Source organism: Rhinolophus ferrumequinum, chromosome 13 (assembly GCF_004115265.2).
Source record: "Rhinolophus ferrumequinum isolate MPI-CBG mRhiFer1 chromosome 13, mRhiFer1_v1.p, whole genome shotgun sequence".
Taxonomy (NCBI): domain Eukaryota; kingdom Metazoa; phylum Chordata; class Mammalia; order Chiroptera; family Rhinolophidae; genus Rhinolophus; species Rhinolophus ferrumequinum.
This window is the reverse complement of record NC_046296.1, coordinates 20,595,062-20,622,965: the sequence shown is the minus strand read 5'-3', so window position 1 is coordinate 20,622,965 and position 27,904 is coordinate 20,595,062. Positions and strand designations below refer to the sequence as shown.

General features: G+C 43.7%; 1 protein-coding gene across 3 annotated transcripts in view; it reads right to left on the bottom strand.

Annotated features, from left to right (window-relative positions):
• TGFA (transforming growth factor alpha) overlaps positions 1-27,904 on the bottom strand; it is a 90,451-nt gene that overhangs the window by 14,347 nt on the left and 48,200 nt on the right. For 2 of the 3 annotated variants that reach the window (XM_033125486.1, XM_033125488.1), the window contains exon 3: positions 6,322-6,442. In XM_033125486.1, coding sequence (XP_032981377.1) covers positions 6,322-6,442 — 121 coding nt within the window. The remainder of the gene's footprint in view (positions 1-6,321; positions 6,443-27,904) is intronic. The other variant, XM_033125487.1, reaches the window with a different exon arrangement.

The window sequence follows — 27,904 nt, the reverse complement described above, 5'->3', positions numbered from 1 at the left end:
GCCCTACCTCAAAAACGACTCGAGACTGTTAGGAAAGACTTCATGCTGACAAGAATACTTCTGTCACCTTCATGTCACAGAAGCAAATACAGCTGACCCTTGAACAAAATGGGTTTTGAACTACATGAGTCCACTTATCGGAGGACTTTTTTCAAGAAATACCTGTATTTTTGATCCCTGGCTGGGAGTCTGTGGATTTGGAGAGCTGACTGTATGCATTGATCTATGATATTTTATATAGGGGACTTGAGCATCCACAGAATTTGATATCCATAAGGGGTCCTGGAACTAATCCCTCACAGGTACTAAGGGACAATTAAGTGTTGGGGGAGTCAACAGTTATACTCAGATTTTGGACTGCTTGAAGGGTGCGTGGCGGGCTGCTGCCTAATAGATGAGATGCCAGGTCATGGCCTTAGTGAGCTCCGAGGAGAGGGAATCTTAGTCCCAAGCAGCCCATCTGTATCTGGGAGCAGAATAGCCTATGGTCCACATGCTTGGGCTTCCCCCAAGACCTCTCAGATCAAAATCACTCAGAAAATAGGGTCTGGGTGTTTAAAAGAAAAGGCCAAAGGTAATTCAGATGAAAGCAGAGTTGACAGCAACCATGAAGGTTTTACTAGTGACCTCAACTCTGACTGCCCATTGGAATTGCCTGGAAAGATTGAAAAAAAAAAAAACTCCTGATGTCCAGGCCACACCCCAGACCAACTAAATCAGAATCTCTGGGAGTAAGGCCTGACTGTTAGTATTTTTAAAGCCCCCAGATAATTCTGGGTGGCCAAAGTTAAGAACCGCCATTTAGACTTTCTGGCCTTGGAGTAGAGGGAGTTCCTTTCTCCTCCCCAAGCGTTTCTAATAAGGGGGATGCTTCCCAGTTGCTTCTTCTGATGGGGGAAAAAGAAAAGGTTTGGTGACTATTTTTTTGATGTATCTCTTTTTTGTTTTTAACATCCCAATCTTCTACTAATATTAGACTTAGTTATGCTGATTATTTTAGGTACAAGTTATGCAAAGAAGGGAAGAATCACCCCACCTAGTCATAGATGAATCAGGTAGGCACTGATTCATGCCTGGCTGCACGTTAGAATCGCCTGGGAAGATTTGGAAATTGCCAGGTCAAGTTCACACCCCGGGCGATGATCATCCCATTGCACTGGGCACCTAGGTGATTTTAATGTGCAGTGAGGCCTGAGAACCACTGCGGGAGGACTGTCATTTAAGTACTCAGAATCAAGGGCCAACCACTCAAAACCCGCCACTTCTCCTTTCTCTCCATCCCTCCACCCCCGGGCATTTTCCCAGGGTGGTGGCTGTAAAATGGGCCCCCTCATATCAAGTGCAGGAGAAACAGAAGATGTTGTACCCTTGTTTAAGAAAGGAATCTGAACAAAATAGGAATCTGAAGAAAATAGGAGTTATTTTATCTGTCATACAGGGGAATGGGAAATGTGTAAGACCTAATTCTTTTTTAATATCATTTGACCATACAATTTCATCTGTCTAGAATGGGTTTTGCCAAACACAAGGTTCTGGAATGCTGTTTTGTCTTCATAATGCTGAAAATGAGGCTCTGGAATCACATTCAGGCTGTTTTCCCAAAATAAGAACAAAAAGACATGCATAAGAAAGAAAGGAAAGAGTGTGTCATAGGAGGGAAGAAGGTTGAGCTGCAAAGGAACCATCGTGGCTGGAGATAAAAGGCGATATGCTCCAGTCAGGTGGGTCCCTGAGGCCTTTTCATTTTGTTACTGATTAAGTCTGGCAGTTGCTTTCGTTCTTTTCTTAGGAGCAGACTTTGTGGCTGTAGGTTTAAGAAGAACGAAATTATCTATCATATGACTTCTGTTATCTCCTGTCGAGATCTTTAGGGCTTCCAGTCCTGTCAATTTTCCCCTTAAGTCCCTTTCGCACCTGGTTCACAACACTCTTTTTTCAAATTTTAAAGAAATACAGTATTGCATGTAGAGCTGTGCTATTAAAACATTGGTTCACAACACCATTTTCAAATTTTAAAGAAATACAATCATGCATGTAGAGTGCTATTAAAACATTTTTGTTCTTCAGGAAAATTTACCCCAACTAGAAAAGGAGTATTTCTAAGCAAATTGTAAAGTACATATATTCTAATAAAGCAGAAAGAAAAAGAAAGAAGAAAAGAGAGCCCACATCGCTGCACACCCCACCTGCTCAAATGGCAGTCCAATTGCCACGTTTCCTTCCACCTGCTGGTTATTGAGGTGACAGTGGATCTACATAAAGCAGCTCAAGCACCTACAAGAAAACCTCTCAATCCTGATCTCGTGGGAGGTGTGTTCTGGTCACGCAGGCAGCCGGATGGTGCACCGACTGCAGTCACTTCTCTTTGGGTGTTTGACTTTGTTCAGATCCCACTGGAATGTACTGCGGCCAGGGCCATGTGGAATGTTTTTCTTGGCTGATAGCAATTTGTTTTCACACTTTGCTGTGGGAAAGTTAAGTCAGGGAGTTCAGTCCCCGAGGAGCATTTTGGACAGGTGAGAAACTTCAAACCAGTTGCCACTGGCTGCCAACACGGGAACCCTTAAAACTTGTTGCCTGGGTGGCTTCCTTCAACTGTTTTCCTTTGTTTGAAGGCTTCTGCAGGCAACAGACCAACAGTGTGGAATCTGCCTCAGGGAAAAAATGGTGTGCGGAGTCCTAAGCGTGCATTTATTTCTATGGCTTTACTGTCTTTGGAAATTCTTTTCCCATTTGTTTCCTGGTGTATTTCGGTACTAGCGGGGCTTTATTAAAGGGAGACAGAATACAACCTAGGGTTCATCTGAGGCATAAATGCTTAAGGATAGCATTTGCTACCTTTGGCTATCTCTGACTGGTTATTTGTTTTAACTTTTTTCCCTTGACCTCATATTTTAGTGTGAGATGTCATTTTAGGTTCTCAGGAAGCCTAAAGACTATTGTTCTTATGGAAAAAAGGGCTTAAGGATGACAGTATTTTAGAAAGCGCTCCCTCTTTTGAGACTATAATCTTGGGTCACTGTGGGGTTTCTTTATGAGGTCATGACAGACAAGACAAGGCCTTACCTCAAGGTCTGCCAGTTTTATTGACCAGAATGTATGTGTCAGCTCCCCAGAGCTGGGGCGGGTCTTACGAGCAGGGACAGAATGTTCTGCTTCCTCTACATTAAGTTCCTGGTCTAGTGGGAATTAATTAATTAGAACATTCTTTTAGGTACTGTAAATTCAACAGGTATAAGGCGTGGTCCTGTCCTCACTGAGCTTTTATAAGCGCATGTAGCGGCAGAAGTGAGCACTACGGGCTCATGCAAGCAGAACAGAGGGGGCAGCGGGATGCCCAGGGACCAATATGGGTCCCAGGGAGCCGTGGGGAAAGACGGAGACGAAAACTGGAGAGGGCAAGCCCTGTGTTGAAGAGAAGCTGGGTCTCTCTCTGCATGGAGATGTGAAACATGACTGCCAAAATCCTGACAACTAATTAAAGCCACCAAAGAACGATGGGGACTGTCGTTTACCTACGCAAAACATCTCTATGGGCTGAATGCCAAGATCCAGTGGGGAAACTGAGGTAGAGAGGTGGTAATTACTTGCATGGCCGTGCCTCCCCACCGATGGTCAGCTTTTCCAAACTGCAAAACTGTCCTGACTGTTTCTATAGCTCCTGCACTGGGCCCACAGGAAGGACTCCTTAGGAGTCTTTGGTCAGGGTGAAGAGCTTGGGAGTGACCCTGACCTTTCTCTGGAGGAAGGTTTACCTGCAGGGGGAAGGTGCCAACATCTTTCCTAGAAACCCAAGAGCTTACTGATTTGAGGTGAACTTTGTGAGGCTGAAGCAGCATGCCCTCTGGGGCAAGAGCTGGAACTGATTGGACTGAATCCCAACTCTGCCGCTGACTAGCTGTGGGACTCTGGAGAAGTTGCTTAACTTCTCTGAGCTGGCTTGGTTTCCTCATTTATACAATAAGGGCAAGAATCCCTACTTTAGAGGGGAGCTGTGAGGACTCCATGAACCACGTGTGTGGAGTGCTAGCGAGGGGCTGTGCCTGACTCATGGCTACAGCTTTTATTATTGAGAGGTTATTATTATTATTAACAGTAATATTTATAATGTGAATGGAGGAGAGGTCATCAGTCATTCTGATTATCAAAGTGGAATGGTGTGTAAATGTGATGGACAAGTATCTCTCTGAGCCAAGAGCAGGGCTTGGGACCCAGACTGAGGAGAACAAGAGGAGGTTTCCACAAGCGATGGGGGTCTCGAGCACAGATAAGGTCATTGCTTTGGCTCATTTGCTGCCCCAGGCCAGGGCTGCCAACTCTCAGAAAGTTTACACCAACCCCTGCTCTGGTGGGGAAGGCACCTGAGGAGAAAAAACCGAGCTTTGGACATAATTTATCAGAACTCAGCAAAGCCTTGCCCTCTCTCTCTCAAGAGGATCCTTCCTACACACAGCCCGGGGCAGCTGCTGGAGGCCCCGGCACTCTGTACTGCTGGAGGGGAGAGTGCCTTCTGCCTGCTGTACCACGAGCTTTCCTGATCTCGGGACTGGGAGGCAACACTTCCTTCAGGGCCAGTGTTTTTCCACAATGACTGGACTACTAACAGAAATAACCCAACAGTCCCCCAGGGGCCCCTGTGTATATTTTAATTAGAATGATAATCATGACTAATGACTGCCACTATTATCATCATTGTGCTTTGTATTTTCAGGGTGGGGAGGGCCCTTAGCTCTGCAGACAGGACCTGCGAGCTTCACACAGTCCTCCTCCCAGGAGGAAGCTGACCCGTGAGCCTCTCCAGGTGAGGCTCAGAGACACCCCAAGGGGTCTCTCAGGCTCATACAGCCACACCTCAGGAAGAAGAAAGCTCTACCTACCACCGCTTAGTGCTGCGGTCTCTCTTGGTCCCCAGTCTCTCCTGAGCTAATGCCTTTGATATTCTTAAGCCTCATGCTTAGCGAGTCAGATTCAGGAGCCAGTCTGGGTTTGAATGTAAATGCTGCTAAGTAACCTGGGCACAGCTTCTCTGTGCCTACCTCATGGGCTCCTTATGAGCAGTACATGAGTTAACACATGGATCGCACTTTGAACAGTGACTAGCATGAAGCAAATGCTCAATAAATGCTAGCTTTTATTAACATTCAGTATTATTTACTGGTACTATTAGGTTGGACCATATGAAATTGCTGACTTTCAACCATTTTTGACTGATAAAAAATGGGTCGTTCTCAACGGAGGCAGGGTTGGCAATGTCTGGAGACATTTTTGATCGTCATAATTGTGGGGTGGTAGTGCTACTGGCATCTGGTGGGTAGAGGCGAGGGATGCTGCTAACATCCTTCGATGCACAGGACGGCCCTAACAACAAAAGATTATCTAGCCCCAAATGTCAATAGTGCCAATGTTGAGTATAAGCCACCTAATAGTTTTCTACTATGGACAGACTAATTTTCTTAAAACATCCCTTTCCAAAACTGACATGGCTCCCACCGCCTACAAAATAAAGGCTCCCTTCCAACAGGCTCTGGCCTCCCCTTTGTTTCCCAGCTCATCTCCTCCCTGCTATAGCTGCACTGACCTGTAACAGCAGGTCTCTTGACATTCCGGGCCTGGAGTAACCTATCTGCTCTCCCCACCAGCCAAACCCCAACACCTGCTCCCGGAAGCTCTCCTCAAGGGACTTTCTTTCCCAGTCTGGCTGACCGTGGCTCGTGGCTCTTAACTAGTATGACTTCCGGGTCCCATTCCTGCAGACTCTGATTCAGGGGGTCGGGGTGGGGCTCAGCTATACTTTATGAAGAAACCACAGGGGTCTCATGCTCATGCTCACCATGCCCTGCCATACATATTTATTTCTAGTCTGTTCCTTGTTGTCACTTATGTACACTAATTCTTTGCATATACTGCCACCTTATTTTATTTGCTGCACATAAGATGCTACAGGGCAGAGACCTCATCTCAGAGACTGGAAACTCTAACGATCTAACCCAATGGCTTGTCTTCCAGAATTTCTAAGTAGTGAATAAAACTTGAATCCAGGAATTTTCAAACTTTGCTGAACCTAGGAGTCACCTTGTTAAAAATGCAGATCCCCAGGCTCCAGACCCTAAGGGTTCTGCCTCAGTTGCTCTGGGCTGGGGCCCTGGAACCTGGATTTTTCACCAGCTAGATTTGAAGCAGGTATCCTTCAGCCTGCTATTCTGATCCTCTAACATGTCAGACTCCAGGGGTTTGAGGCTTCTGGCATGCCTCGTAGAGGTAAATGCTCTTTTAATTGGTTTCTGGGCCACCCCAAACCCCAGGACACCAGGGGACACTTACACACATGCTGGCTTGTCCTCCTGCACCAAAAACCTGCAGGTTCCATGGAAGCAAAACTGACTGTGGGAATCCGGGCAGTCATTAAAATAGGACACCACAGCGGCAGCCATGGGCGGGTCTGCTGGGGAGAGAAAAGACATTTGGCTCAGGTCTATAGCACAGGAAGACATGCCTGCCAGTCCCCCCACAGGTCAGGAGGGGCAGAGCCCTGATGGCTAGGATTTCTGGTCCCCACCAGCAAGCCCTCCGTAGGCCTTACTCACTTTCTACCAGAGACTCCTGCATTGGGTACCCTCCCGCAGGGCTTTTTTTATTTATTTACCTCTGCAGAAAACCAAAACAACCTCTCCAAAAGATTCTGTGTGAGTCAGCGATACCAGAGCAATTTTACTATTTAAAGCATACTACCCCAAAACAACCTAATTTCGCTTTGGCAAACTGACAGTGACCATTTTTAAAGACAGCCTTCATAAAAATCTGTTTTAAACCAGAAGAGAGGTGCAAGTGAATACTAGATAACCACGAAATCGATGCTGAAGAGAAACAGTTAATGCTACAAGTAGATGTTCGTGATATATTATTGTACATGAAATAGATGCATTTCCAAGATGGTCTGGATAGTATGATTCTACTTGAATGAACAAATAGAAATTTAGGCATGAAGAAGTCTGGGAAAGATATACATGAAAATGGTAGCAGGGCTTCTCTGGGGTGGCGGAGCGAGAAGATGACTTAGGCAGAGAAGTCCATCTGGGAGCAGCACAGGCAGCCCTGGGAAAGCTGTGAGGCGAGGGAAAGAGAACACAGTGTGTCTGTGTGTGCACAGCGATGGGTCCTACTCACAGCCCCAACACTCAACACTCGCAGCCCCAACAACTCTCAAGAGCTGAGGGCATCACCAAATCTCTGAGTTTTTCCTCCTTGGCTTTCAGACGGGAATAAAAACAGCCAGCTGGAATTGTAAGGAACAACACACGAACAGACCTGCTAACCAGCCCAAAGGGCATCACTTGGATTTATTTAATTAGACTCCAATAGCCTTGTTTTGTCCAAATAACACTTGAGACCCAGCTCTTTAAACTCCTGTACGATACGAAAGCCTGAAATTTCTTTTGTGGTGGCTGAGGTTCTTTTGTGGTAAAGTATCAGGTCAGCTGAAAGAAAAACTTTGATTTTGTCTTTTGGGAACACAACGTTGTGTAGACTCAATGTCACTGTGTCATGTATTTATGGATATTTTGCCTCATAAATGATTTGTGGAGGCTTTATAAAAATGGGAACCATAAAAAGAGGACGCAAATGGGAAAGATATGTGTGTTTATTTGTGAGAAGGGGAGAAGAGGACGGGTAGGGAGGGAGGGAGAGGAGACACACAGGAAGGAAAAAAGGGAAGGAGGGAGAGACAGAAACACAGAAGGAGAGAGAGATGGAGAGAGAGAGGCAGAGAAGGTGGAGAAGGGGAAAAGAGTGAAGGAATAGAGACAGAGACAGGCAGTAAGAAAGGGATGGAGAGATCTGGGCAAAGGAAAATAAAGGTAGGGGTTGAAAAGAACAAAGAAGTCAGGTATCAGATTATACACGAAGACATACATCAGAAATTCATGTACATGTGATGAAGCTGAGAAGCGAATCTAGCTGTATGCCCCCTGGCAGTCTAAGCAAAGATGCACACAGTTCGTTACATAGAAATGTACCCATTTTGCACAAGCAGGACAGGCTCAGCTTTACCTGAGCCTATGCTCAGAGAGTGACTTCTGTCCAGTGGCTGCTTCTGAAGGAGATTTCACGTGCTATGGCAGCTGACATCTTTCACAGTCTCCCAAAGACAATACAGAAGCATCTGCCAGTGGAAACCATTTCTGTCCTTCACACAGCTCACTAAGAAGCCAAAGAGCCCAGGTGAAGAGGAAACTCCATGCCACAGCCACAGTGATGGCAGCTAACGCATGCTGGGTTTGCTCTCTGCAGTCAGAGACGGAGCTAGGATGGTTCTCCACAATCACACCTGTCTGACGTCACCCAAGGTGCTAAGGGGACCGAGGGCGCTTGATGCTAGGAGATTATGATCACTAAAAGATTGTTCATTTTTTAAATCTATTTCCTGATTACAAAAGGGACACATCACTGTAGACATCTTTTGTAAATGCCGTGGTAGAATAAAAACATCTTGGAGAATAAAATCCATCTTTAATCTACCACTTAGAACTATGTAAGTATTCTCTCTCTCTCTCTCTCTCTCTCTCTCTCTCTCTCTCTCTCTCTCTCTCTCCCCCTTGTAAACTTACTGTTTCAATTCTGTTACATGTGCTTTTCCTCCCCGATATAATCAAACATTTTAAAAATGAACATTTATCTCAAGACCCTGCAAAGGGTACAGTCCTGGCCTCTAAGCCTGAGAAGTTCAATATATGTAATGTGAGGGGTGGGTCTTGTTTCCAATAGTACATTTGGCAGTTTTGGGGGATGTGATTTGCATGTGAGAAGTGGACAGGGAGGAGGGGACCAACAACGGTGCCAAATGTGAGCCCTCTGCTCTGACTGTGCCACCTCAGGGTGAGCCAGCCACAGACAAGGGTGGCGTTGGCTCATCCACCCTTAGAGGATTTGGGAAGTGTGGGGGCCAATGCACCTAAAAGCTCTATGCAACGTCTGAAGCATACTGCAGTGGAAATGGGAGCGAGCATTCTAATTTTGGGGACTTTTCAAGGTGATTGTCTCAGATACCACCAGGATCGGCAGAGAAAACCCACAGCGCAGCATGGTCAGGCCTGACAGACAAGACCATTCCTATGGATGTTCCCAGAAGCTTCACCAAGGTCCAGGAGGAAGAGGAGTCTGGGGAAGGTTGGAGAGGGGAGAAGAGGGGTGACTACTTTCTGAGTGTGCGCTATGTGCCAGGTGCGACTCTTACAGCGCCTCACGAACCCAGGCAGGGTGGGTGGTCCCAACAGGTGGAGCATTTGCTCAGTAACTCACTAGGTAAAACTGACCTTTACAAGGAAATCCCTGTTCCTAGCATCTTCCCGGAGAATGAGTCTCTTTCCCTTTCTCCCTCTTCCTTTTTCTTTCTCTTCTTTCTGAATACTCAAGGAAATATCGAGTAAAGTCAGGAAAGGCCTGGACTTAAAATGGGAAAAGAAAACTCAGAAAAGGAAGGCGGTGAGGTAACTGGGAAACTCCAAGGAGGCCCCCAGGAAGTCCAGGCAGAGGGAAGAGGGCTGGCCCCACTTGCCAGGGCTCTGGACCCTGAACTCATCTCCTCCAGACACTGAGTCTGATTAGCACTCAGGGCTGAATGGAATATCAAATGTTCCGCTTTTCAGAACAGACCTCCTATCAAGCCCATTGGCAGCTGGAGTTTCAAAGCTGCTCAATTCCTGTGGCTCTGAAATTTACGAGAGGCCTCTCCAACATGTTAACCAAACTCACATCTTGCAGACACCACTGTTCTCTGGGGAAGCTGTGAAAGCTTTGCTCAGAGACCCATAGACCCACCAATAGGGCTTGGAGTCCAGCTTCACTCATGGGGAAGAGGGTCTGGAATAGCAATTAAGGGGCACGGAGACCTCACAGGAGAGGTCTCGCCAATTCAGAAGGGCCAGCGAGGAAGCCATCTGGACAGCTCCTTCCCCCAGCCCTGCCCTACAGGGAGCAGCGTCCACACCACCAAGTACAGTCACCCCCTTTTAAAAGCAGCCCTAACTGTACTTTGTGCTGGGCTGGTAGAGGGGAGCCGGCTGAAGCCACGGCTTCTCACTTTCTTCTCCAGATGTCAGAAGTTGCAAACACATTCTCCCGTCATGAAGCTTACATCATTTATAGCCATTTCATGACTTCCTCGAGTATCATGGCTAACTTTCTGACAATTTAATAACGATGCCTGCCTTTTAAATAGGAACTTCAGCAAAGGTTTCTGACTTGGGACTAACTATTTTCTCTTCAGACATTACAATGACAAAGCCAACGAATGCTTCTGGGATGTCTGAGAGAAAAGGCAGTAGATTAATTTAACGAAGATGGGAGTCAGCAAGCAGCCCGGTGACACGAGGGGAGTGCCTACATCTGACGACCGTACTCGGATGCTCCCAGATGCCAAGGCCTCCATTTTTACCACAGGGCCAGGCTAGAGTCACACATGGTTCTGGGCTCAGTTCTGGGACAGGGGAAGGCTGGCTGCAGGCCACCAGGGGCCCATGTTCCAGGGATGGAACTCCAAACGCACATGAGACAATGCCCACACCTCCACAATTAGCCAGAATGTGAAGGAAAGGCTTACACCTGGGGTGGAGGAAGTACTAAGCCAGGACTTAGAGAAATCCATGGTATAGATAGATTGGTGAACAGGGGTCCCTGGTTCCCGGGCATTTGAGGGGTGACAGTAAGAACTCTGAAAAGTGTTGTAAGTGATCCCGAAGAGGAAGAGCACTGTCAGTATCACGTGTGGCAGCACTTCTGACCTTTCCCACAGAGGGAGTCCCATCAAGGAAGCTAATCAGTAAGGGCATTTCCCGAGGCTGGGTGGTGGGCAGAGAGCAAGGAAGCAGTTTTCAACGAGCCGTGGAAGTCAGCAGAGTACAGAAAAGTCATCCCAGTTGCGTTTATAGCAGCAGTAGGAAATGCATGTTACTCTCAAGGGCTGCTGACCAGCGAGGGAACTCAGTTTTGCTGTTTTGGGGGTGTGTGTGGTGGTATGCTGAGATAAATATAATCACTCGACTCATTCACTGTTAAAACCAAGAACAGTGAAGACGTTAAAAATGATGGCTCAGAAGCAATCTGAAAACAGTTTGGCTTCACAGTACCATCATTTAAGAGAGAAGGGACACTCATTTTAGTTAAGCAAGGAAAGAGAGAGAGACACTTTATGTAGTGCAGCAATTCCTCCTGCCATCCCACTTGATGGGGCGGGGGCGGGGGTGGGGAGGGTAGTGTCATTTTTGTTACTACCATCCTCTCCCCCAAGACTCTCAGTTTCCTGAGAGTAACTCCTATACTTCAAACATACATGTTTTTTTCCTATAACTTGATCCCTGAACACAGAGTTAACTAATTCTTCAGCAATCTTTTCCAACCCTGGCTAGTTTTGACCCTATTTGACCTTCACCTTTCCCTGATCTTAAACTGGCTTTTGACCCGACCCACGCCTCCACCCCACTTAAGGGCACGGTACCACATTATCGCATTAAAGCTCTAGCCACCCTTACAGGGTAAGCATTGCAAGTCTCTATTTTTCTGATGAGGCAACAAAACTAAAGCTTAGATAACCTTGCCAACAAACACGTAGCTAGAAAGTACGAGAATTGGAATTTAATCTCAGATCTTTCTGGTTTTCAGAGAATAAAGAGCTGTAGAAAATTAGGACACTATTCAAGGTCCAGGGAGGCACATAATCAAAAGTACAAATCACGTGGCGGTGCGGAAGGGGAACACTTGTTAGGCAGATTCTAGAAATCAGAAAGGGGCACTTTCAGGAGAAACAAGAGGAAGTATTATTTCGGGGAGGAGTAGGGAACTATACATATGGAAGTTGTTATTCCCACAAGGGAGCAGTGTCTGCAAAATATAAAAGATGACAAGGAGATTGCTAAACATCCACCGGTGATGGTTAATGAGGCTGGAAATAAGGTGGGGGCTGGTTCATAGGATGGTACTTGGACCCTCCGCAAAGTACATCCCAGCAGCATCCCGGCCTCCGGGCTAGAGCGTGCTCAAGCCCAAGAGACCGGGAGCGTCTGGCTCACAGCAGGGCTAACGGGGACTCTTGACTCTTGAATTGCGTTTGCAGCGTTAAACAAGATGCTGGGGGGAACCTCTGGGGACCTCTGAGTTAATTTAATTCCCTCTGGTCATTTCTCTTTGGGTAAAACTCCAGGGACATGAGATGGTAGGGAACCCAACTGAAAGAAAGGTATTGGTAAAGAAGCAGACAACATATTTTCCACTTTCCTACGAAGGTGATTAGTGACACAGCACGTGTGTGTGTGTGTGTGTGTGTGTGTGTGTGAGGGAGAGAGAGAGAGAGAGAGAGAGAGAGAGAGAGAGATGGGGGTGGGGGGAGTAGGGAGAGAGGATGTGAAAGAATGAATTGAGGGTTAAGAAATCCTTATGGGTATCTTCCACAGTTAAGACAACTCTTTCATTTGAAGAGCAAACAAATCAGAAATTACCATGAAATTCTCAGGGATATTTTAGAATTAAAAGAGCTAAGAGTACCAAGGCAAAATGGCTTTAATTAGCAAAGAGATTTTAGGAATCTAAAAACCTCAGTGAAATCATTTGAAGTATGGGCTAAAACCAGAGTCTGGGCGTATTCATCTAAAGATGCACAGCATATATATATATTTCAACTTGGCCTCTTACCTGCACCCAGCTCCCACCAGTAATACTACCTCCTCCGCCAACGGTCACGAGGAAGGGAGAGGCCGGTGTGAGATGCCCCAAATAGCCCCCAAACTGCATTCTACATCCAGATGGGTTAAAATGAGATTGAAACAGAAGGGAAATGCACCAGACACAGATGATTACCTCCTCCCCACTGGGTTCCTCTTCCTCCTCACAAACCCAAGCTCCAGCCCCCAGGTTCCTCCTTCTATCCATCCCTGCATTTGCCTTAGTAATTTTAAGCAAAAAACTAATTAAGAAAATTGCAGGTTATGATTTTGCTTTGAAGACTGAAAGCCAAATCTCCTCTCTCTCTCTTTTATTGTTTAATAATTTGATTTCAAAGAGCCAGATCATTTCTTTCTTTCATACCTTCAAACCAGAAAGCCCCTTATTCTAATTACATCCTCTTGGGTGTTAACCAGCATTTTGAAAATAATTCACGTCACATTTCCATTTACAAAGTAAACAAGGATATCTATGTTTGGCTCTCATCAGCCAGCTTTGAACCAGAATGTGAACGGCTGTGGGAACTAGAGCCAAGTCCTGCTGGATGGGGAATTCTGTTTTGGCTTTGTTGGAGGAACAGTCCCGTTGGAGCCCAGGGCTACCTGGCTCTGCAGACTCTGTGTGTCTCTGTTCTCTTCTTTATTAATATCAAAATTGTTAGATAAAGTACTTGGCAGGAAACCCTCAATTTACCCTTAGGAAGAAATGCTTCCTCTTGTTGAGTCTTTGAACCATAATCCCTTTAAACCCTCTACACTAAGTACATGTAAGCACTATTGGGACAACTATTTTTCTAGAACATTCTATGCCTTCAGAACTTTTGACAGGAGCCTTTTTCATTTACAATCTGCCTATGCAGTCTGGGTGGATGAAGGATACTCTTCATTTTAAGTGAGGTAATCCAGAGATAAATTTTAAGCGAGGTAATCCAGAGGTAAATTTATGGCAAAGCTCCAGAGCCTTAAAAACATCAATGTGAATTTGTGGCTGGAATGCTTTTTTTTTCATCTGAGTTTTATACTGATGATTTTTGGTTGTCCTTAGATAAAAGCCCTTCAATCAAGATTATCTTCAAGAGGAAGGTGCTCAGAGTGTAGTGGGGCAATCATTTGCTCTTATATAATTTTCCAAATTTTAAAAAATGAATATTTTAATAATTTGAAAATAAATATTTAAAATTAAAAACCCCACAACATAAGCATAACTAAAGTTTAAACAATTTTTACTTTTTATTGTTTTACTCAGAACTGTAGAAGACTGGCCTTTTAGGGATCTAGATTTAAATGTGCATAAGATACGTCATATTACTGTCTTGCCTTTGTCTGTAACTAAGAAGATGTAAGAAATTACTGGCCATATGAAAATATTCATTATACAGGAACATTCTTGAGGAATTTCAATGACTGCCTCTGCTCCTAAGAAATGCGAGAAGATGTTGGATAATCTCCAATTTGTGTCTTCAGGACGGAAGCTGACATCATATCTATGAAATGACAGCAAGGAGCTATAAGTAAGAAGCAGCTGCAAGGAGATGAAAAAATATGGCAACCGATTTTGAATTCACAACGGATCAATGAGCAACAGATTGGATATTACAGTAAATCAAATCAGTGAAATGAAAAAAAAAAATGACCTGGGAAATTTCCCCCAGAACTGAAAAGGACACAAAGACAAAAAAAAAAATGAGGAGAAAAAAGAAATCTGACAAACAGAACTATATGATCCAAATACAAATAATAATAACTTCAAGAGAAGAAAAGAAAGCAAACTAAGGCTGACATTGTTATCAAAGAAATAAAAAGAACTTTCTTAAGCTGAAAAGGACTTGTCTTTAAGATTGAAAACATTAACTTTCAATGTAACTTGACGAGTTTTCATTACAAAGCAAAGGTCTCATAAGCATCCAGGTGAAAGTAAAAACAAGTCACTTAAAGGAATTTTGGTTTTTCATCAACTGCAAGGTGGAAGTCCGTGATGGGAGGCTTCGGATAATGCTACTTTGTGTGGAGTAGGGTGGGAGTTAAAGTAGGTTCCATCAGAGACTGTGTGGCCCTGTTCAATGTTTTGGGCCCAGATAAAGATAGAAAAGTTTTTAAACATACGGGCTTCAAATAGCTGCGGAATCTGTTTGGTAGAAGCAGGAGACAGAGCAGTATAGCAGAGGGTTTTCTCTTTGGGCCAGAAGGTTTTTCTTTTTTTTTCTTTTTTTTAACCTTCCCTTGTTTGCCAGCCCTCCATGCCATGTCAGGAATAAGAGCTGACTGAGTTCATCACTCAAGGCGGTCCTGACTAGTGTCTTTTCCTGGGCTGCTGATAGGATCCAGACAGACCGCCCCCAATCCCACTGTCACGTGGCCTGCCCTCACCCCCATTCCCTGGCCTTCTCTTGTTGGGCTGTCAGTGTGTTTCTGCTCACGACAATCCCCTCACTTCCGGGCGGAGTGTTTGCTGCACTGGGGCAGTATGGATCCCCTCTGCACATTCAGTGGCAGAGATTCTTTAGAGCTTCTAGTACTGATATAAGATTAGAGATAGTTTCATATTCCACTGATCACTCATTTCAATGAGCATCTAAGGGCAGATGGGAGAAAAGAGGAGTAAAAGTGGTGTGCTCAAGTGTTCCTTCATGTTCCTGGAAGGACTTCATTGTCCTATAGCTATTTACTACGTTATGTGTACACACGGTGACCAATGTAAGAGTACCTCACCACCTCCACCAACCATTTAAAAGGTTTCTCCTGGAGGCTTCTTTAAACATGAGTGCATTCCCAGTTCTCCCTGTGGGAATCCCCAGCAAAGTGTCAGCAGTCCCTTTGCACGCTCAAAGAGTGCACTGGTTTCCCCTGCCGAATGTCTGAGCCTTACCTGGTCAATGCCCCCTAGAGCTGCGCACATCCTCATCCCTCTCTCCAAGGTATGCTGGGATTCCTAAAGAGGAAACTCAGTGCCCACATTCCTGCCCCTTCCATGATCTAAAAGCTTTGCCTTGTAAAAAGTTGGGAATTCCTGGTTTAAACCCCACAGACTAAGTGTAAGCCAACCACATCAGAACTTTGTTCTTAAAAGGAGAAATATGAGAGTATTCCAAAAATACCGAGGTCATTTTACCTCTTAATAGTCTCTCTAAGCCATCCTGGTTCAGGAACAAAGATCTTATATTTTGATGAAACATTTCTTTTCCATCAAAAGTAAAAAGCATATAAATGCAGCCCTAAAGAAATCTCTGCCTAGTGGTTTGAATTCTGTCCTTGGAAGCCATGCAGAATAAGTCTCCCTCTTCTATATAACAGTCCTTTCATGTAGCTGCCATCAGCCACCAACTCTGAAACTTTGTGGTGATAACCTCTCTTTAACAGTCAGCCTCCAAGATGGCTCCCATGGTATCCATGGCTTTGTCCGTCTGTGTGACTGATAGAATATGGATGTTATGTGACCTCAGAGGCTAGGTCACAAAAGGCACTGTAACTTCTGCCCTGCTTGCTTGCTCTCTTTCTTAGATTACTCACTCTGGGGGAAGCTAGTTGCCAGGAAATCAGGACACTCAACGGAGAGGTCCATGTGGCAAGAAACTGAGGCCTCTAGTCAAAAGTTATATGAGTGAGCCATTCTCTGGCCCCCAGCTAAGTTTTCTGATGATACTCTAGCCCCAGTTGATATCTTGATAGCAACCTCTATGAGAGACCTTGAACTAGAACCTCCCAGCTAAGCTGCTTCTAGAAGAATTCCTGACTCTCAGAACCTATGTGTGATAAATGGTTAATTTAAGCTGCGAAATTTTGGAGTAATTTGTTACACAGCAATAAATGACAAATACACACTCCCAAGTTCTTATGCTCTCTAAGTGAGAAAGCCCGTAAACTTTTTACCTCAGGACAGATTCTGACTATTTTTAGTGACCTTCTTAAAATAGTCCACTAGAAAGTTAACAGTGACAACAAAAACATTTACCAAATGCTTTGGGTGTTGGCCTCTCTGCTAAGAATTTTACACGTACCATCTAAATTAATTTTTATAAAAGCCCTATGACATACTTCTTTCAGTCTTCCACTTGACAGACGAGGAATACTGATTTAGAGAGGTTTAGGGCCTTGCTCACAGACATGACACTAGAAAGGCAGAGGGGAAATCCCCAAACAAGCAGGATGACCCCAGAGTCCGCATTCTAAAGTTCTGGGCTGTGGGACCAGAGTACAGTAGGACAACCATCTCCCATGATCGGATTTCTACACTAACGTAACTTAATTCTCCATCAATTTTGCTAGCAGTCCTGGAATGCTGTTGGATTATATAAGCTTGTGGTCAACTAAGGCTTCTAGCTTTTCTCCACATAAACCGCTGTCAACCTCGGCCTCATATCCTTCCTAATTAATTAAGTCATTATTCTTAACCTAAATACTGTTAAATGTGTCGTTATTCAATTTAATCTGGTTGATTGGCTTTCTTCCATTGTTCTAGCTCAATACTCCTCCTCCCGCCCCTTCTTTTGAGTCTTCAATGATTCAGCTATCATTCTGGGCTTTGTGTTCACCTTCAAATTTGATCAATTTGCCTTATGTCTTTTTTCAATGTGCTCATAAAATTCTCAACAGGAAAGGAGGACAAATCTTGCTGGCACACCGTACCAGGTGAACACACGCCTCCTAGGTGAACATTTTCTGGGGATACTCTGGTTAAAAACTTCCTGCCTTTCCCCAAAGCTCACAGGTGAACCCATGTAGGGTATGTCAGGGATCCATTCATTTAAGGAGGTCAGTTATTCTTTTTCACTGACCAACACCCTTTTAATTCACATTTCTCCATTTTGTTTTACTGACAATTTTGATTTTTGTCATGTGCCTTGCTGAAATCAAATTGTATTATTGATAGCATTATCCTGGCAGTATTTCCTATAATGCTAAAAAAGAAATAAAGTTAGTCTGCTGTGACTCATTTTAGTGGATTCATTCAGGGGCCCAAGTATTCATTCTCTATGTGCTATAATAATTTGGTCTAGAGTTTTCCTGGGAGTATCATTGAGTTTTATCATCTGTAGTCTAAAGAATCTTCAGGTGTTTTTACTTATTTAAAGTCAGAGACATATTTGTCTTTTTCCACTCTGAGCATTTTTTTCTTCTTTGAACACTTTTTACATTTGCCTGTTTCTTAAGAATTACTAACAAGGATGGAAAGACTTTTGCTGTGAGTTTCCTTAGTATACTGAGTTGTAATTCATCTGTACCCTTGAAAATAAATTCATATAGCGTTAGGTGGTCTTTTATTATAATAGGATATTGGCTTGCCCTTCTATTTCTTATTTACTGTTTGTTTTATTTCCTCTAGTTTGAAGAGCCTTCTTGACAGAACATATAAAAACAAAATTATAGTAGTAGTCTTTTCCTGGCTCTTCCCTGACGTTATTCCATCTGCCCCAAAAAAGGACATATTCCTTCGTTTTTTTACTTATTTTTCCCTAACTATAGCTTTAACAACCCCGTTTTGTGTGTGGCCAATAGTCATGTGGGAAACCCTTAGTTTCTTCTGTCCTTGGGTTCTCCTGACATTCTCTAAACACTGACCAGTCCCCAGAGTAACACCTGCCACCCAGGAGGCACCAACATGCTTGTTCACTCAACAAGGTGCCATTCAGTACTGTTGTGCCTTTTGGGACATGTTTTTCTTCTGATCTTCTCTGCACAACTTATTAAATGGTACACCAGAGAACTCCCTCTGCAGATGGACTTTGGTCTTCTTAAATGTTTATTCCTTGTCTTTCTCATGCACCCTCTGACTATAAACTCAGAACCATTACGAGCCTTTCAACCTCTCCGGGTCATATTCTGTTTTAGAATCCTACACATGGGATCACATCTGGTTTTCCTCTGAATTTTTGTAGACTGTTTTTCTGAAGTTGAACTATGCCTAGTGTGTCCTTCCTTCACTGTTACAAACTTTAAAATTACACATACAGATACCAACCTGTTACCCTTTCTGATCAAGACTGCATTTAAATAAGCAGGTTTCCCTGTTGTCCTCTCTATCCTCTGAGTAACACCACAGCCAATAGGTATGTAAAGAATTTTTTAGGTGTTTAATTTGTGGCATGCTAAGATTTCCAGAAAATGTACCAATCTGACTTTTGCTGTCAAATCACATTCTATCCGTATGACTACTTAGTTAGTAATCAGGATCCAACAGTATTAATTACTTGGATAAACCATCTATCCATAGAATTGATCCATGATAATATTACTTTTGATATTTCCTCTTTTTCATCTTGAATCAAACATTTGTGTCTCTGTTTAGCTTGTGCTCAACAATTTAGGGCTGCCCACATTTTGCAGTTGCCTCTCAAACATTTCTCCCCTCCTAACAGAACCCAGATTTTTTTTTTGGGGGGGGAATTACCTTTTCCACCATAGGTTTACACTCACAATCAGATGTCCTACCCTCCCTTATATCCTCTCTCCCTGAATCTTGAGAAGACAAAGAGATAATGCTGGTGGAGCTCATGCATGACAACTCTGGCATGTTGAGCACAGTTCCTGTTCTGAGATGGATTCTGTAATTCCCATTTCCTGGGAATGATTCTCCAGCTTTCTTGCTGATTCTGTGCGCTTCGAACTACCTTCCAACAAGGTTGCTTTGGTTTATGTTAGCCAGAATTGATGGCTGCAACCAAAGAACTCTAGTTGATAGACTCCAGAACAAGGAACATTCTTCCAATGACATCCCAACCATCTTCTTTCCCACCAAGTCTCCCACTGCCCACAGCACCTTGGAATCACCCATTCAACTCATGGGACTAATCCATTTATTTCAGTTTTTCGAAATCATTTCCCTAACGATCCCACAAGGCACAAACTGGGTTAAAATGTCAAGTTTAATCTATTTACTGCCCCCAAAACGGCCTCAAAGTGTTGTTACCCGAGATCTTAAGTAATGTTTATAGTAATGCTGTGTTCTACATCATTACTCTTCTTTCTTAGCTGAAGCTCTCCCTTCCTAAATTGATAAACATAACTTCATGGCCTCCTTTAATAGTTTGTGAAACTTAAAAATAAATTCAATATTGTAACTGAGAACTGAGAATCAATTCAAAGGGGCTGAATGCTGCTTAGTTTTCAAACTACAATTGCCAGTTTTATTTGAGTCTTTATCTTTCTCTCCCCCAAATTTCTGTTTAAGGTCATATGATCAGTTGGGTGGCTCTTTTGCCAAACGTGTACTTACTTCCCTGTCTTTACATGCAATAGTGCATCTCCTGCTAGAATCTTTGTAGGCCATGGTCATAATTATAACTCGTATACAATGTTTACATAGGCAACAACTCCATTTTGGTGGCTGTCTGTCTTGGCCATTTCCATCATGTTTCAGAAGGATGGTCAAGAAAAACTAGATATCTACTAACTACCTACATCAGGGTCAACGCCATACCCTTCAATAGGAAGTCACAATTGACAACCATATTGCCTCCTCCTGGCATTGAAGATTCTTAGGATCTTCTACTTTCTCAGGTGTCCAAGTGATGCTATTTGAAAGGCCAAAAGCTCACATAGCAAAGTCTCTTAATTAACATGTCCTGAGTATATTTTTCCTTGCCTGCCAAGTCAGGAAGTCATTGCTTTCTGTTGCCCACTGAAGTAGATCTTTTCTGCACATACTCATTTTTGAGATATTTCCTGCAACGGAGAAAGTCTATGTTTTGCCTCCAGACAGCATAACAAAAATGCCCTTTGTAGACCTAGATGGGGAAACAATGAACATTCAGATCTATTCCACTGAGACCGTTATGGGAGGGAAGACCCAGGGAGTAAGGGCAGGACACGTCACCTCCTTTGATCCTTGTTTGGGCACCTCTAGGGTGCACTCCTGATGGCACCAGACCCCAACCACAAGCAACTAAGCAGTCTCCCAAAAATATCTGAGCAAATTCCACCCAGATGCTTACAACTGCACCCTCTGCCTGTTTTTCCATTTTAACTTCTGAATTGCAAAAGGAAAAGTTCAAGGCAGAAAACTTGAGAGAACAGAAAAGCACAAAGAGAGAAAAAAACCTATGTCACCTGTGCACCCATCACTCATTGACAACCACTATTAGCACTTTGGAGTATAGCGCCATTCTGTTCCCACCAGGAATAAAATGATACTATCAGGAACATTTCCCCAACTCAGTAAATACTATACTACAAGGTAATCTTCAATGGCTGTTCTACTGATACATTTTCTTTCACCAATTTCCTCTTGTTGGACATTGTGATAGTTTCCCACAATCTCATTCTTGTAAATAATACAGAACTGAATATCCTACTGTATACTGGGTGTGCCAAAACAATGTATATACATGACTTGTATTCATCTTTTGTCATCGGTATATATTGAGTATTACAATTTTAATAGTTTTTTCCTTTCTTAAAACGTGTGTACATTTTTTTTTTTTTGGCACCTCTGTAGATCTTTGTTCAAACACATTTATGATTCTTTTCCTGGGAGCAGAATTAGTATGACAAAGGAATGTTCATTTCTAAGTCTTCTGAGACATATTGTCAAGCTGCATGCTAGCCATAAGAATTTACACTCTTGTAAGGAGGTGAATGTTTCTTTGTATCCTTCCCAACACTGAATATTATCTTTCCTTTCCCTCTTTGCCAATTTCATGACAGTATGTAGGAATCTTTTACATTAATTTGCATTTTCTTGATTATGATGTCGAATATTTTTTCATGATTACTAGTGTACGTATTTGGATTTCAACTTTAGTTAATACAACTCTTAAACAGTTAATTAGCTGTTTAGTTAAACAGTTAATTAGCTGTTTATATCTTTTGCCCATTTTTCTACTGATCTTTCCTGTTTATTTGTAAGAGCTCTTTAAAATAATAAATGCTAAGTAATAATAATAATAACTAGATGTATATCAAATAATCTGTGATTTGTGTCTTCGTTGTGTTTATGCAGAAGTTACACCTCAGCATTATGGTTAGAGGCCTTCCCTTCTTTAAGATTATATAAATATTTACTTATGTTCCCTTCTACTATCTTATTGTTTACATTTAATTCTAAACATCTATAATTTTATTTTAGTGTATAGTGTGCACTTTATTATTTTCTAAACAGCCAACCAATTATTCCAACACCATGAATTGAATAGTTCATCATTTCCCTATTGATTTGAAATGGGATCTCTATCATACACTAAATCCTTATTCTGTGGTCTTTCTAGTTAGTTCCATTGAGATTCTACCTACTGTGTTTCCCTGAAAATAAGGCCTACCTTAAAATAAGCTCCAGTTAAGATCGTCAGTGAGACGGATGCATTTAGTACATTATGATGATGTTTGAGAAGATGACATGACTGTATTTGAATAAATGTAGATTGTTGTACATGAAAAATAAGACATCCCCTGAAAATAAGCCCCAATGGAGCAAAAATTAATATAAGACCCGGTCTTATTTTCAGGGAAACACGGTATTTGTATATCAATACTAAACCATTTTCTTTATTGCAACTTTGCAATATGGCTTAATATCTGGCAGTACAAATTTGTCATTCTCCCTTGCCTCATCCATCTTGTTTTAAAAACAGCATATTCTCATCTGTTTATTTTTTTTCCAGATGAACTTTAGAATCATTTGCAAGTTCTGTCCCTCTCTAGTATCCAAATTTTTTTGGAGACTGACATTATAAATTAACTTAGAGATAACTGGTCCATTTAAATAGGAAGTTTTTCTAGTCACAAACTTGCTCTGCTTTTCCATTTATACAGCTCCCCTTTGTGCATCCTGCAGTAAAGTGTCGTGGAAGTCCTGCACACAGCCACCATTGCTGGACTTATTATTTCTTGCAATGCCCTTGGCTTAGTGTTAACTATCCCTGATACGATCTGCAAAGGCCTCCCGCCACAATGGCCTGGTGTAATAGCCTGTACTGGAGGCTGCAAGGGTGAGGTGGCAGCCTGGGTCCTCATGGTGGCTGAGACATCCACTCTTGAAGACTTGGGCCAAATTACTCCCTTCCCAGGGTCTTAGTTTACTCCTTTGTAAAATGGATTCCCCCTCTCTAGCCAAGGTTCCTTTCATATTAAAATTCTCATTCTTTCAAGAGTGAGATGGAGGATGGGAGAGCCCTTGGAGGAGGATGGAGTCCCATAGAAATTCATATGTAATGTCTGTTATTAATGGTATGCTTAGGTGCTGGAGGAGTAAAGAATAAAGGGGGTGATAGTTCAAATGGGGCTAGTTTAATGTGAGAAAACTTGTTGGAGAAGGTGAACTTGAATGTGGGATCCCGAAAGGCACAGCAAATGTATAGAACCTGTGCTCCCAATGTGGGACGTATGTGCAAAAGTCCAGAGGCAAGGGCGGTGAGGGTGGGAGGAGGCCGATTAGATATGATGCGGCTGGAGAGCCTGAACCGCAGTAGACTGTTGACTAGAGAGCAGCCATGCAGGAAAAGGGAGTTTGAGCCAGTTCTTTTTTTTTTTTTTTTTTAAGGAGGGTGCAGCTCACAGTGGCCCATGTGGGAATTGAACCAGCAATGTTGGTGTCATTAGCACCACACTCGAACCAACTGAGCTAACCCCTTGAGCCAGTTCTTATGTATCTGTTTCTTTTAGCTCAATCTTGGGCAGCAGTTCTATAGAATCCATCCACTCCACAGACAGGAACTAGTATAAAAAGTACAGCCCAGTGCTAAGATTTCCTTGGTTAAAAGGATGGTCAAAGAATCCAGGTAAATTAACTCAGGAGTCTTGGCCTTCGATCAGACCTTTCCAGGAGCTGAAAGGGCATGGGGAGTACAAGGCAAGATGAACTTTCCTGGCCCAGGAGACAGGATGGGGCATGGAGGCCTTTTGGGAAGTGGCCAGCATGAAGGCCTGGGCAGGAACGGCCCCTTCATTCCACACCCAGGCCCCAGTGTGAGGCCCAGACAGGCACCCAGAGCTATGCCTGGGTGGCCAGGGCCCCATCCGCCCTCGCGGGCACGTGTGTCCTGATGCTCTGCATGGCCTGCCTCCCTTGGCAGGTGAACGCCTTCTCCCACCAGCTGTTAGAGAGGTGGGTGTTGGAATGCCGCTGCTAGGCACCCTGGCCTCACTCAACCTGGCGTTTCACACACCCATTCCTTAACCTCATTCTCTGCCCATTTTATTCCTCTGCCCACGCAGTGTTTACTAAAATCTCTCTTCCCCATCAAGACGAAGCACGAGACCAGGGTTCCTTGGGCTGCCTGGGGAATGTTCCCACAACTGGGTGAGCAGCCTGAGCAGAGGACATGGGTTGCCACCCTGTAGACTGCGGCACCTGGCCACCCACTCAAGGGGGAAGGACCCCAATCTCCACCTTGGGGGTGACTGATGTTCTGAACGACAAGAAAACCATCAGGCAATGTGTGAAAAAGAAGGGCTTTTCCTTTGGGGTTTGCAAGTAATAATACTAATTAGAAAAACACCTTACAGGAAAAGGAAGATAAAGAACTCTAGCAGCCTTGCTGTTTGTTTACAAAGCAGGGGACAGCAGTCAGGGGACAAGTGAGAACCTGTGCAGCATTTTGTAATCGCTGTGTCTACAATCTAGTGTCTCGCTGGAAGTTTTCTTCTGTGGACCAGGATCTTGCTGCTCAGAGTGTGGTCCACAGACCAGCAGCGCTGGCAAGGCCGACTGTCAGACCACCCTAGAGCTGCGGAATCAGAATCTGCATGTTAACATGTCCCCCCGCCCCCGGGGTTGTGTGCACCCCGCAGTTTGAGAAGTGCTGTGCTAGCATCATGCTTCTCAACCTTGGCCGTGCATCGGCATCACTTTGGAAAGGCATCGGTGCCTGGGTCCACCTCCAGAGGTTACGATTTAATTGTCCTGGGATGCAGCTGGGATAATGGGATTTTTTTAAGACTCTCCAGGTGACTCTAATATGCTGCAAAGTTTGAGAACCACTGGTCTAGTGCGCAGATAAATAGGTTAAAATAAAAAAAATTAAATTCCTTCCTAGACTAGAAACAGAATCATAGAAAGTTTTGCAAACTAAGCCAGATTCATTGAGAAGACACTGAACATACAACCACCAGTGATTTGATATGCCTTTACCATATAGCTGCAATCAACGATGTACTTAGAAAAAGAAAAAGATAGACTCATACTCTTCAGTGAAGTTAAAAGAACACTTCCTCTCTCCCATCTTCTTCCCATCTTGCAAGTGATTTAAAAAAGAAAAACAAAAAAAAAGCCCTCCACATACAACAATTTTCAAACCATGGCAAATGGGAATATTTCTGTGTTTCAGTCTTTTTAGAACAATTTTATTTTTGCATTGCAAATTTCGGGTTTGATAACGCACTTCACACTACGGTTACATAAGAACAGTGGAAGTTCTTGTGTTCATTTGCGAATACAGAGTTTCTTTTTACTCACATAGTCCTTTAATGTAGTTGGACATCAATCTTTCTAGCCTAGAAAGGAGGTTTTATTTCATTGCCAGGGGATAGAACTTCCAAAAAACACAAATGTCTTTCAGCATCATGTTGAGTAAATAATCAAGGGGGTATGAATGGGTCTCTCTCTGACTTCCTGCTTTACTTTGCTTTAAACTCATAGGTGAGCTATGAAAAGACATCTGCCCTAGCGTTGCAGCCACCTAGGCAGCACGTCAGCACCGAAGCCAAGTCTAGGTCTACGGTGCTTCCCGTGCTGTGAGCATTTATCTGGTCCTGGAGCACGCCAACACAATGCATAGACATGTCTGGGTAGCAGTTAGTGCTTTTCCTTTCAACTCAATCCATTCATAAAAATGACTCCTGGCTCAGGTTTCTCCAATCATACCAAGTTTTACATATGACATAACCATATTCAGTGAGAACGGACAGAGGACAAAACGGTCAGTATTCAGTATTGCAGCCCCGACGCAGCACGCCGTTCACACGCCTGCCCACCCACTTTTAATTCCTAAGAAGGCACTGTTAGCTCCCATAGTCCCACCAGAAACCCAGCAAGTTCTCTGAGAGTGATCCTTGAGGACAAAGACCTGCTGGATCTGCTGGATGACGCTCTCTCAGGCTCTTCAGGCCCAGGTACGCAGTGTCAAGAATGGGGTTGGAATGGAGCCCCCTTAGGACAAACCCACGTTGAGGTAGGCAACAATGAGGTGTCAGGAGGTTGGCCAGGACCAGTCGCTTTCAGTTCTGTAGTGTACAGGGGACCAACTACCCTCCAGACCCAAATCAAACTTTCCAGCTCCCACCACATGTGTGCAAAGAGACCTGCTCTACTCAAGATGGTGCCACCAAAGCCCACCTGTGCTTCCACGAGTCTCCTTAGATTGTGAAGTGGCCTATATGAAACTTGGCTTTAAAAAAAAAAAAAAAAAAGACAATCATTCCCTTTATCTTCTTGAAAATTCAAAAGGAACACAAGTGTACACTGTGAAAAGTCTCCTGTCCTAGCCAGCCCCCCTTTCTGGAGACAGTGGCATAACCCTTTCTGGGTCCCATGAATATGGCTGTTGGCACAACCTTCCTTCTTGGGAGGGCTCTACTCTTGTGAGTGATAGGCCCTCTTTGCTGACCTCCAACCCCCTAAGAAAAAGCTCACGTAGACAGCTTCCTTGCCATGTGGAAGACACTTTGGCTTGGTGGGTTTTCCACTTTCATCTCGTGGGAACTCCCAGGTTACCAGTCCGCATGGCATGGACTGAGAGTTCACGAAGCCCAGGAAACGAGTCGCACAAAGGTATACCTCCAATGACTTGTAGGCAAGACCTTCAGGTCTACAACATCTTTCACGAAATATTAACTGAGTTCTTTGCCTGTGCAGAGAAACTTACTGTAGAAGAGAAAATTTGCTGTAGAAGAGAAAAACCATGAGCAAGTCATGCCCTGCCTTCACAGGATTGTATACCTGGGTGAAGTTAATACCCACACTCCACTTTATAGTGATACAAAGGAGAGAAAAACAAAGGTATCAAGAAGGATGAGAGGAAAGGAGGCAAGTCAAAATCCTGAGCCTCAACACAATAAGGGGTTGAGAAGGGGAAGAAAAGTGGCAGAGTTTGTCTCATATTGATGGGAACATTCCACAGCCTACCATGGGCCTGGGCAGGGACTCCCATGTGACACTTCCTTCTCCACACCTGGCCAAGGTGGGGCTGAGGGGAGAGGATTTCAGAGCAGGAATTAATGAGCTCCATCTTAGATCATGGTCAGTTGAGCACGGCCCTGGCATCTTCTCAGCTGGATTGTGCCTCCCTTGAGGTCAGGTGTGGACAAGATGAGTGGCTGAATGTATCAGCCATCACTCCAATTTCTCACCACCACCAGACAAGCATTATTTCCCCCATTTAATAGACAAGGAAACAGACTCAAGAGGTTAAGTGGCTTGTCTAAGGTCACTCTGGTGGTTGGCATCAGAGCTACAACTGGGACCCAAGACTGACGGGTGGATCAAGCCTGGGATTTTCTTTTCCTTTTTCACTGCGTTAGGCTGTTTTGTTCACCGTGATGTTACTTGATAACCCTTTTGATTATTGAACTGAATCTGTATAAAGTAGGGGTTTTCCATATTCCCACATTTAAGTTCAAAACTTCAGTTCCATTTCACAACCTTTCTACACGTTGGGATGACAAGTTATAACTGAGACTCCCTCACACGTGTCTCAATCACCACTTGTGTTTCAAATGTACTTTGAAAAACAAAGGTGTCTTTCATGTCATTCCCAGATTAAAAACAGTTTTACTTTGGATGTGAATGGTAAATTCTACAGTAGTTTGTTGCTGATGGTGAGAAGATTAATTCATTCTCATTTTTAAATGTAGCTCCAATCCCTTTTAGGCACAAACATCAATTTGAAAACTACACGTGTATATATTTATCTTTATTATATTCAAACTCAAACAGTAAGGGATATTGATTATGGTTCTTGTGCTTATATGTAGAGGAAAGACTATACATGCTAAAACCCCCAAATGCCACGTACCAAGTTATTAAGCATGAATACAATGGTATCAAGTGATATCTCTCACTTAACTTTCTTCAGCAGCAGCATTTACTGTGCCCCTTCTGTGGCCAGAGAGCAGACAGCATATGAGGAGAGAATACCGAGTAAGGCCCACTCTCCCTCTGGGAAGGTCCTGTGGGTCTATGTGCAAGGTGACTATGGACACCTGGCTTGTTCCAATGCTGGGCTTTGATGTGACATTATAACCTCAAACTTCTCATTCCGCATGTG